The 11,782-nt window shown below is 42.8% G+C and overlaps 1 protein-coding gene across 1 annotated transcript; it reads left to right on the top strand.

The window, feature by feature from the left end:
• Positions 1-105: 105 nt before the first annotated feature.
• LOC135386108 (large ribosomal subunit protein mL45-like) lies at positions 106-11,360 on the top strand. The gene is made up of 8 exons (XM_064615846.1): positions 106-187; positions 2,398-2,496; positions 3,649-3,793; positions 4,027-4,091; positions 5,264-5,415; positions 7,047-7,095; positions 8,388-8,537; positions 10,976-11,360. Exons 1-8 carry the CDS (start codon positions 125-127, stop codon positions 11,258-11,260), a joined length of 1,008 nt encoding a protein of 335 aa, XP_064471916.1. The 5' UTR covers positions 106-124; the 3' UTR covers positions 11,261-11,360.
• The last annotated feature ends 422 nt before the right edge of the window (positions 11,361-11,782 follow it).

Here is an 11,782-nt window from a genome sequence, read left to right as displayed (position 1 = left end):
ATTGCTTTTATTATATTGTGTGGTAAAATACCGTAATACTAGTTATTTTACTATAATATTTTTCTTTAATTTCATATCCACACATGGCTAGAAAGCATCGTGCGTCCGGACTTGCTAGTTTGCAATGGCTGCCCCCATGAGATTCGTGGTGCTGCCGGCTTTACGGCAAAGTTTTCTTCAAAAATGTGTACGTTACACTTTGTTGCTGCTGTTAATCATGGTGGGAAGAATATCTATCTTCCACACCTTTGTTTCAGCTGTTTTTTTTTTCTTCACGACTTTGGAGCGGCGAATAGGCAAATGAAGTACCAGCATATCACCAGAAGTACCCGATTGAATTTAGTCTGTAAATAAGGAATGGACTGTTATGGCTTACATACAAAACGTGGATCGTAGTGTTATGGTATCGAACACCAACTATTGAAAACAGGTTTGCATTTTACGAAAGGCCCGGTCCTGCTTAAACGAAAAATCCGTTTGTCCAATTGGAGTGTACTCGAGGCTTCCTTTACACATTTTCATTTGTTCTTGCACTTTCTTAGAATGTAGCTGCGTAGAGGGAGTAATGAAGGAAATTAAAGTAAGGTATCAATCAACTCACAGTTGAATAAAGGCGCACGCAAAAGAAAACGTCTGACACTGCGCGAACACAAATTAACTGCTGGGTTTTCTCTTTTATTCAGCTATGAACTCCTATCAACCTGCTCGTCTCTCCACACTAAGTAACTACTACCGTACAGTTAATAAAGTTGAAGGATGCAAAGAATATGAATGGATGAAAACGTTACATCACAAACATTTGTGCTCTAGAAAGTGGTTCATTATGCGATAAATTCATCGTTGCTACATTAATTCTGTATTGTGATATAATTGAGAGGAATACATATATATATATCACCTGTAGAAAACACAATAGCATAAATTGCAAGGAAGATCTCACTACAATGATGAGATCATCAGTAGAAGCCGCTCACCTGCCAACTACGCTTTGCATTAGACTACTATGAGTTGAAAGCATCTTGTAGAAAGCCTGGCAGTTCCTTTGCAGTGCTAACACGGATTAGAAAGAATAAACAAAGCCTGGCCTGGAAAGTTTGCGGCATCGCACAAATGTTTTAAGTGCAGGTTCATGTATGAAAGCTTGTTTTAGTTCGTTCTGGCCTAAGCCCTCTTCACCTTGCTTGCGTGCATTCTACAAATTATGGGCCCATTTGTGTGTTTAATGGGAACCGGAGAAAATGCCCCGGAAAAAACGTGCCCAGGGGAAAGGTCCCCAGAGAAAAGGTCCCCTCAAAAGTGCGCCCCATGGAGTTACACTTTTTCGCTTTTAACTAAAATCAGTGACCATTAGAGTGGAAATTTTCATGTAATTCTTTTTAAATTGTTGACATGCTCTTGTACTTGAGTTCTTAAAATACGATTCTGGTCCAAACCAATGGGACTGATTAGAAGAGTTCTGCAGGAATGTAGCAAGTAGGTTGACGAAGAAAACGAAAAAGTAGCGTGGAACTTTCAGCTACCGAGCATGGAAAGAAGGGAATGTATTGTAGTGACGAATAGAGTTACTAAATAGCGACGACTACCTAGGCACTCAGGAATTCGACACCACGCATATTTTCATGACTCAGACTTAAAAGTGCATTTTGAAATTTTGATTTTTTGACACATTATTTTTAAACTGTTCCATCAGATAACTATCTATCGGATTAGATGTATGTTTGCTTCCTAGTTCTGGCTGTCAGCTCTATTCCCTGAACCATGTCCCAACAACCAGATAACCAAGGACACTTCCCTGTCAGGTAGATTGGCCACTGCCACAAAGAGCAGCATGAGTCATCCTGAAATTCATAGATCAGCTTAGGTGTGCGTCATCCGAAACCCATCAGCAAGTCATATTATCGAGGGCAGAATACACATCTTTTTTCTGTATTTGTATGAATAGTCTCGATAATTCGAATATAAATGAACTGCCATTTTAATGAGTATGACACGCATAGGATAGAATTGATGTGGAGATGGAATGATTCCCGAGCACGATGGGCCACAGTGAGAGGACGTGAGATTTTTGCAATTTTGCATGCTGCAATGCTTTTTAAAGTAATATTTGCAAAGCAAAGTAATCTTTATTGATATGATATCTTATATATCTATATATTATTTATGATATCTTCGTAGATATGCGACATCCTTAAGATTTCAGTTCATAGTTGCATGTATATTTTAAAAGGCTTTAGTGCACAATCATCTGCACTTTAGTGAATGCACTGTGTACACGGTATTAAAAACTGCGTTGCCAACAAGCGCAAACCAATAAAAGAGCAGACACGAAGCGATCTTACACCCTGGTTTTTAACCCGTGTTTAATGCAAGTATGGAAAAACTACTCTTTCCTTGCAGGTTCTGACACAACTGCCATCTACTACTTGTATGCAAGTGAGAGAGAGAAAGAACAACAAACACTGGAATCCAAAGTTCAAGAGAGAACGCAGGCTGAAGGTATGAGGTTAAAGAGTAGGAAAATTGAATCGTGTTCCACTTTCAATAAAGCGCTACTTTGGGCTTGTCGGTAGTAAGACATGATAAGAATAAAAGCTCTAAAAACCAGACCTTCACACTTGGACCAAACATTGAGGACAACGTAAACACTGAGTGCCGACTGTCAGCAACTTGATATTGTGCTTAACATTGCAGTTTTAAGGTGTACAGCCAAATAATCTCGTTCCCTGTCACTAATGTTTGCACTCTCCCCACTGACACACGTGTGCTCTTCTTGCTTTATCCAGAACCCTTTCCTTGTCTCCCTCTCTCTTTGCTTCATATATCTTCCTTTAGCACTTTTGTTGGGTACATCCCTTAGGTGCACCCGTTAGGTACACTGACACATTATGGAGGCTATAGACTGCACAATAGCTGCAGATGGTCTTGTTCCTTACATCACTTGGGCATTAAGAATGGGGGTGAAAAACCTCCACAGCCAAAAGGGGAACACGTTTGAGGGAAACGCTGTAGAGCTGAGCTGGTGTTTATAATAGTAGTGGAAAGAGTCAGTAACGTACAGAGTAATAGAAGCACACATCAGAGTTATAGCAATTGTATTACAATCAAAAGGATTATTATTGTTTCCTTTCCTTCCTTCCCTCCTGCTCAAAGGGCCACTAAAGTACGAAAATTGCTGCTCACATAAATCATAAATGGTGCAATGGGTTAATCCCAAGTCCTTTTGTATTGTTACTGAGAGAACAGTATCTTTGATTATGCAAAGAAAAATATTTGAAAGGAAAAAGAGGGGGCAATACTGGCTAATGGGCCACAGAAGTGGGTCATCTTTGGTGGAACATGGGAACAAAATTGCAAAAAATGTGCAACAGTTACTTGAAAGCAGTGAACTCACAGAGATCACAGTGCAGGTTGAGAACTGGATTACGTTAGAGGGCTGTGGTGCAAACCCTCCTAGCCTTAGGACCATTTTAGCATTCTAGCATTTTCCCCGCTTCTACTACCCTTTTCGCTATGAAACTTTCTATGCAGGTGTATAGAAAGTTTGCATGCAGGTGCATCAGTGCATAGAAGTGACTTCTACGTTAATTTCTGATAACCTGGGATGACCTGTCTCAACCCCTTACACATTCTTTTTGTGCACTTGTGTAGTACGTGAAGATAGAGCTGCCAGACTATGAAGAGATAAGATTGAAGGACCGACTTACGCTTGAAGAGATGCGATCAAAACTGAAAGAGAAAGGCATCGCACCAGCGAGGCCCTGGACAGAGAAGCCTGTATTTATCAGCTGTTCAGGTATTGCAGTTACGATGTACCATGCACTGTGTTCCATTTTTATTACATAATTTTTTTGATACTTTACTCTTATACAGATTTGATTATTTAATAGCCGTTGCTAATAGAATGAATTTATTTTTTATAGTGTTGTTGGCTACTCTTACTGAAATTTTCCTATATTCCAAGTTAAGAAAAGTTCACTCAAAACTGTGTTGTTGAGGTCCAAGAACTTGTGCACTGTACTGTTCCAGGAGGGCTGTTTGAGCCATACGTACCCCCCGAAGGTGATGGAAAGGTGACCATGCTCTCAAAGGAGGTAGGCAGAAGAAACATGCTCATGTAAGGCCTAATCAGCCATAATGTTTGAGTCTAACATGTCATGCAACCTGCATGTTGTATTTTCTTCCAAAGTTAAATGTTCCTTGCTTGTTTCCATGAGAGCAGAGGGCATGAAACGTTGTCAAAGCGACAGGAAAGGGAAGAGTGGGACCGAAGCCTTAATGAATCGCATAAAATCACCAGCACGACATCATTGTGGCGACAAAGCATGTTGAGACGAGAACCTGACAGAAAGGCACTTTGTTATCACAGTGATGTGATAATATTTGGAGGGAAAGTTAAATGGTGCGGATGACCATTAGATGTGATAGTACAGTGCTGGACACAAGTTTACAAAACACGTTCCGTCGCATTCCTTCCTCAGAGTGACAAGCTAGCAGCGAATGGTGCCGTACTGACTCGGAAACTGGTGACTGGGTTACCCGGGTTCATTTCTGTAAGTCCGTACAGTCCCAGTTGCTGCTAGTGTGTCACACTAAGGAAAGAATGTGACGGATCGTGTTCTGTACACTTTTGTCCAGCGCTGTACCGTATTTTCCGGTGATGCGCATGTTATACATAGGGCCTGACTTTTTCGGGTTTTATTTTTGGCCAAATTCGGGGGGTAAATATCAGGCGATATTTTTCGTTTGAAAATTAGGGTGTATTCGGGTGATTTTTTTTTGTTTAATAAAAATTTGTCTTAACATGGAACTAATGTTTAGCAATGTTATCAAACTTTAATTTAATGCACGCTTATGAGTGTGCCATGCGACCCGGATGTTTTCGGGTAGATTCGGGTTAAACCGGAATTTTACAGATTTCGTTCGGGGGGTAAATATCGGGCGGATACGGGTTTAACCCTAAAAAGTCAGGCCCTAGTTATACATTGAAATAAGTGTTGCAAAAGGGTAACGGTGTGTGTTCCACATCAGAGTTTTTCCCGGGTGGATGCCGGGCGACCTGCAAACTCGATATGGCCTCGCACCATGAAGGGATTTGTTGTGACAACACATGTGGTTTTCTGTGTTGAATACGCGGACTACGGTGATGCTTAAAACATGCACAACTGCAGATAATCTCTCAACTCCCTTCAAAAAGGAGTATACAACTGGAGTGTATGCGTGTAACTGCAGTGTCGCATTCTCATTGTTATATTCAACTATGCAGGGAGCCTTACAACGAATGAGACAGCTGGAAAAGAAAGGTCGCACTATGCTGGCCATCCGTAAAGTGAGGGGCTTTGAGGATGATTTTGACATCACGGAATTCGCTGAACTGGCCCAGCAGATCTACATTGACACACACAAGGCCCTCGCAGAGTAAGGATAGTTGTTTTGTAATTTAAAAGAATTGCTGTTGAGAGTGAGGAAGAACTAGAAAGTTTGAATGGTATGAGTGTGATTCAATAAGTAACCTTAAATATTTCGTGGACAGTTAATCAAACCTGATTAGTCTAGGAAATAAGGTATCATTTTTCGACGTAGTTTCCCCGCTTTTAAATGCAGATGCGCCAGCAGCATGGCCGAGCAGGTAAGACCATCTGCACGTTGGTGGTAGTCAAGGCCGTGCTGAAGCCTGGGAAGTGGGGTTGTGCTGTCTGAGGTTTTCCGTGGGTTTTCCAGCAGGCTTTCCGGACGAATGTCAGCACAGTTCTCCCAGAAGTCTGCAAAGAATCCATACTACCTCCCCCTTTCCCCCACTCCTTCCTAGTGTCCTCTCTCCATCCGTCCACGTCTGTATGCTGCTCATAACCTGCAGTTGCTTCGCCCGTGCTAACACAGAATTTAAGAAAAATACCGATGTGCAATTGTTTGGGAAGCGCCTGCATTCCAGCAGAGAAGAAGAGTCTTTGGGTTGGGCATGTAGGGTTCGTGCACCGCTTGCTCGACATCTCCGTCGGAACCAGACTTCCAGCTGCCGAGCTCCTCCGTGAGACTGATGAATGTGGGACAGCCGAACGATGCCACATCAAGCGAATGTGGCAGATGTGGAAGACACTTGAACTGAAGATCACAGATTATTGAAGTGTAGTCATATGTGATCTTGATGTCGTGTTGGAGCAGCAGTGCACTCTAATTTGAGCGGTCCACAACATTTAGTTTCGGTGGCTGGCTTCAAATGTGACACAAGAGATCATAACACGTTTTGTTGTTCACTGTTTGTGCCCTAGGCATTTATTGTTCAACAAGTGTACCCTGGTGATTCCAAAAAAAGGGCGTGACGAGCTCAGCACATTTGTGTTGCACTGTTGCCTCCTGTGAACTTGGGTGGCCATTTATACACTTGCTGCAGTGACACGCAGGCACTACCATGCTGTGCTTTCATGCGACAATGCATGACGATGGATTTCACACTCTCGCTCACAAGGAAACGGATGAGTGACTGCTGTACTTTGGTGCAAACCTCCAGCGGGGGAGCCAGTGGTGCAGGATCAAAGTACCACGAAATTAAACTCCCGTGAAGTACTCCTCAAATATGCCTGCACCCAAATTTGTGAAGTATTAGGACTATGAAATTAGCCACTTATACATAGAGCCTGAAGTTTTGGGGAAATATTTTTTCTATCTTTGGTGGGGGCAAAAATTGGGTAAATGGATGTGTGCTCTAAATTCATGCAAATTCTGGTGAAAAAACTTCCGGTATTCTAAATTTATGGAGTAATCTGGCTCAGTTACTCAAACTAATTGTACTGATTTAGTACAGTCGGTGATGTAACTGCATTTGCTGCCAAACAGGTTTGTGTACATTCCTACAGATGAGGGCAATTTGCTGGGTAAAACCCTTGCCAGTTCACCCTAAGACGCAACCTTCAATTCGAAGTGCAAATTCGGTGAAGAATAGGGTTAAACCCTAAAACCTTGTCTAACCCTAAAACCCTAATTCCTTGTCTGTTTGCATCCTCTTTCATTCTGCACGTTAAAGGTAATGTCAATGTTCCGTTACATTTCAGCATGAACAAGGACAAGCTGCATGAATTGGTCACAGAATACTGCTACCCAGTAAGTATAATTTACAAATAGACTGTAGGGTCTCCTTGGCATTGTAGTATGGGATGCTAGGGTCTTTCAGAACATACCTATTTAAGGTATTGTTAAAGGTCCTCAATATGCAGTGGTGGTGTCAGGTGAAAAATATGAAGATGTATGTAAACTGCTATATTGCTTCCACTGACACAGCTGTACAGGGTAACAGTATACGTGTGCAGTTTGGCAGATCCAGTATCCAGTAGGGTAGATATGGCCTGAATTTGCTTTCAAGGATGAAGCACATTTGTTTTTCTCTTACATGTCACGTCCAATTGTTTCAAAGTACGAGTTTTTCGTGTCATTCTGTATCAACTGTATTGGCTACACAGCACCCCCTGCTATTGCTAATTCTTTGACACCACTTCCTCCTTTCCCAAAAATCTCACTGGTGCAAAGACCATTTATGAGCAACCTTGTGGGTCTGTCGGTGTGTTGTGGAAAATACTTCTATATCCACTGCAACAGACACCATTGATGCAGTTTTGTTCGTGACTCCCCTTGGTTTAAAACTTGGGTCAAAGTTTACCATTGGTGCAGAGAATTATATGACACGTCTGTTGAGTGAAACAATGATAGAACGTTGTATTGCCATCATGCTCTAGGAGATGCCGGCTTTTTTTGTTAAATTGCAGGAATTGAGTGATTCACTTGCATTGACTTTGGTAATGTATATCACGTGTCATCCTCACAGCTATCCCCAATCATGGTTACACACCGAGTGTGACAGAGAGGTCAAGAGCAAACCGCATTGTACACAGGCTGCTTGTCATGGCATTATGGTTAGAGCCTGAAGTTTTCGGGAAATATTTTTTCCTACATTCGGGGGGTAAAATCGGGTAAATTAACATGTGCACTAAATTCATGCAAATTCGGGTGAAAAAACTTCCAGTACGCTAAATTCGGGGAGAAATCGGGCTCAGTTATTCAAACTAACTGTAGCGGTTTGGTACAAACGGTGATGTAACTGCATTTTTCTGCCAAACAAGTAAGTTAGTGCATTCCTACAGTCATCCCAGTGAGGGCAATTTGCCGGGTAAAAATTGGGTTTCACCCTAAAGAGGCAACCTCCAATTCGGGGTGCAAATTCGGGGAAGAATCGGGTAAAACCCTATAACTTGAGGCTCTAATTATGGTCTTGTATTTCATGTAGATGTACGCGATATTGTTACAGTCTGCCAAACACATCCAGCAACCTGTTGGCACCCACTGAGGCCCTGTTGGCTTTATCTGCTATTCAAGCATAAGCTTGGCTTCTCTCCTTGCAGGACATGGTATATAGTGCACGTCTAAAGACTATCAAGTGGCAGTTCCTCAAAAGCTTGGAACCTCCACGAGTGGTGCACGTGCGCACGGAAGGTATGATAACCAAGGAGAACGTAATGGCGCAAATTACTCTACGCCTCCACACGCAGCAGGTATGGACATACGGCGTCATGTTTCATAAAACTTCTTCACAAACATCAGGGTCCAATTTACTGTGCCACAAAATTTGAGGCAATAACTGCATTATCTAGAAGCCAAGCCAGGCCAAGCCATGATGTGCCAGTTGTTCAGACAGTTTCTTTGTATGTGTGCCCCATGGTATTTCCTGACTGTCCACACTGTACGTCTCTGAATGTGCTCCAATGTTCTGAAAAAAGGCTCCATGTCGGTGTGGAGGACTCTTTACGAAACGATTCCCATGCCACGCATGCGAGCTGCCCATTCATGACGTCGACGACATTTACTATAAACGAGCATGGGCATAAAGGGAGCACGTGCCCAACAGATCAGTGCTTAACCCGTGTGATATACTGCAGTAGGCTTCCCCCCGACATGCTTTACTTTCTTTTACAATAATTTTCAATCATGGCCCATGCTCTTTGTGCCACTACATCCTGCACTGCTGCAACAAGGTTTACATCTTCTGCAATCTCAGCAGAACGATAACTTTTATTGACCAACCCACGTATAAAATAAGACAAACTGCTTTATTTATACCTCTCATCCTACACTCACTCAAAAGTAGGTGGGTGACTCCCTAGGTCACCCACGAGTCCAGAAGAGTAGCCAGTGATAGCAAAATATCTGTAGATGAACCAAACGTCCCAGAAAATGATGCACGTAACACCTTACATGGTGGTAAGATTACACTTTATCAAAATATGCAGACTGTTCACAAGAGATTGATCATGATCAAGGTTGATCGTCAAGAGGTTGATCATGATCATTGTTAGACCCTGAAATTTTCGGGTTTTATATTTTTCCAAATTCGGGGGGTAGAAATCGGGTCAATAAATTGATGTCGAAAATTCATGCAAATTCGGGCAGAAAAATTACCATCAAACTGAGTTCCGGGAGAAATCGGGCATTATTGTAGAAAAAACGTTCACTGTACCGTTTATCCAGAGTGCCAGAAGTAAGGAACAGTCGCATATTTTGTAAGAAACTAGTATGCCGATGCCTTGAGGTGCCTAGCCTAGGTGCAGTTTTGCAGGTAGAGATCGGCTTTAACCCTAGATAGGTGAACCTCAATTCGGGGTGCAAATTTGGGGGAAAATCGGGTTTAACCCTAAAACATCAGGGTCTAATCATTGTCCATTGGCTCGAGGTTGAAGATTCCTGCGGGACTTCGTAACAGTACACTAATACATATTATGCTGTACGACGCATGACAATCACTGTAAATACATAGAATCTCTTTCATTTGAACTCTCGTCCAGGTCCCGTCCGAGCCACATGTATTTCAATGAGGAGAATCTTTCGTTAACTCAAACAGACGAGGGTATACGCCGGATAATTAGAACCAACGGAGTTCGCGCGGCGGATCAGAATGGGGCACAGCGCCCATATCTCCCTGGTTATCGACCTTCCGTACCGTGCGCGTGTCCTTTTGCCCATTTTGTTCTGTTCAAGGACGCTTTGAGCCTTTTATGACAGCAGCAAGAAGCTTACGCGAACGCTTGCGTTTCTCACTCCACCCCCCTCTCTCTCTTCTTGTGGAGGCCATGAAGGGTGGAGGTGCGTTCACGTGCAGTCACTTGTTTTTATGACTTCGCGACTGTCAATATCGTTCTACAACCCGTTCACTGTCATCGTTTATTTCCGTAACTGGCACCATGTCAGCGTAGATGACGGAGTGGAGACTGGTCTCTTGACCAATGCGGCGGACATCATAGATGCCGCGTGCGTCAGCCGAACTAGACCAGAGGGACCGTGTGGATTGTAGCAACGAAGATTCGGATGATCCAAGCCATGAACCAGTGCATCTGATGTACAGCATCGGCGCTGGATATGACAGTACGCGATTTTTCTTCTGAGGAAAATGTGGATGTGTTCAAATTGAAAGCGATGCTAACGGTCTCGCTCCAGGAAACGCTTGCAAGAGCGAATTACTGACTGCCTTCAACCCTAACTTGCTTCATAATTTCTGTAAATAAATTTTTGTGAACATGTAAGTCCCGTATTTCCTTCAAAGTCGTAACAGCCGTGACGCTCTAGCGGCTTTTTTCTCCCCCGTAACATCGGTTTGGCGTTGGGAACATAACGCAGATAGTGGCGAAGTTTGGCAGCAGTAAAGATTTGAATTATGCTAATACCATTTAAATGCGTGTTACAGTGAAACCGGTACCGCGAACGTGTAACACTATGCGAAGAGCGTCGCAACGCGTCTGCACCCACACTGCCTTCCAGGAGAGCATCTCCCGTTCGTTCAAACTCCACTTTATTCGAACAAATATCCCAGCCCCCCTCGAGTTCGAATTAATGAGAGTCCACTGTATTGTTATTAACTCACCCTTGGTTGCAGCATCAGTTGTCATGATGAGACTTTTTTGGAACTTTAGTGTTTACACACTTCCGTGTTTTTCTACAGACCCTTGCGGTGTATGACCGCTTTGGGCGCCTCATGTACGGCAGTGAAGCGATGGCCAAGGATGTCTTGGAATATGTTGTCTTTGAAAAACACCTAGCAAATGTCTATGGAACATGGCGGATTCATGCAAAGATCATACCAGACTGGATGCCTCCAAGAGAGCCGGTTCTCAAGACCTACGTACAGTGTGCAGAAGAGACACCGCAGGAAGAAGAGAAAACAACGGAAGTTGCAAAAGAAGCTGCTGGTGCTCCACCACCAACAGATGCCCTGGCAACCATATGAGGATGTAGTCCAATCTATTTGAACAGGCAAAATGCTTTCTTTTTATTGCCATGTACAGAAGTAGAAAAATACCTTTGTGAATAAAGGATATACAGCTATCTCCCATTCCTTGCAGAAACTATGGAAACAGTGTGAATTTTAAAAATGCAAAGATCCGAGCTGCAGGGTCATGTGAATTTCATCTTGCAAAGTATTATTGTAGTGCCATATACACAGTTTCCTAACATAAGCCATTTCTGGCAGTCAAGAAGGTTATGAGAATGCAGCAAGAAAATTGTCTGTGCACTGAAGTATCAAACGTTTCTTGAAAGCTAATCGGCACAGTACTAGAAAATTGTTCTCGTACATGCTCCACTCCTGCCGACTGACATTGGTATGCTTTACAGCACTTGAGTAATAGTTTTACAAGGTGGTGGTGTACACATGATAACGCACCTACAGTAAAACCTGCAGATAACGAGGTCCCTCGTAAAACGGTGGTTTATGATTTTACTGTCAAAATATGCATTGTTTGTGTGGAGA

This window comes from Ornithodoros turicata, chromosome 2 (assembly GCF_037126465.1).
Source record: "Ornithodoros turicata isolate Travis chromosome 2, ASM3712646v1, whole genome shotgun sequence".
In the NCBI taxonomy this organism is placed as follows: domain Eukaryota; kingdom Metazoa; phylum Arthropoda; class Arachnida; order Ixodida; family Argasidae; genus Ornithodoros; species Ornithodoros turicata.
The sequence above is the reverse complement of the archived record's forward strand: the minus strand, read 5'-3'. Positions and strand labels throughout refer to the sequence as shown.

Bases quoted from the DNA above. Each gene is read 5' to 3' on its own strand.
- LOC135386108 (XM_064615846.1), top strand. From the start codon at position 125: ATGGCTGCCCCCATGAGATTCGTGGTGCTGCCGGCTTTACGGCAAAGT. The intron at 3,794-4,026 runs GTATTGCAGTTA...GTACTGTTCCAG, and splicing joins TGTATTTATCAGCTGTTCAG to GAGGGCTGTTTGAGCCATAC. The intron at 8,538-10,975 runs GTATGGACATAC...GTTTTTCTACAG, and splicing joins TACGCCTCCACACGCAGCAG to ACCCTTGCGGTGTATGACCG.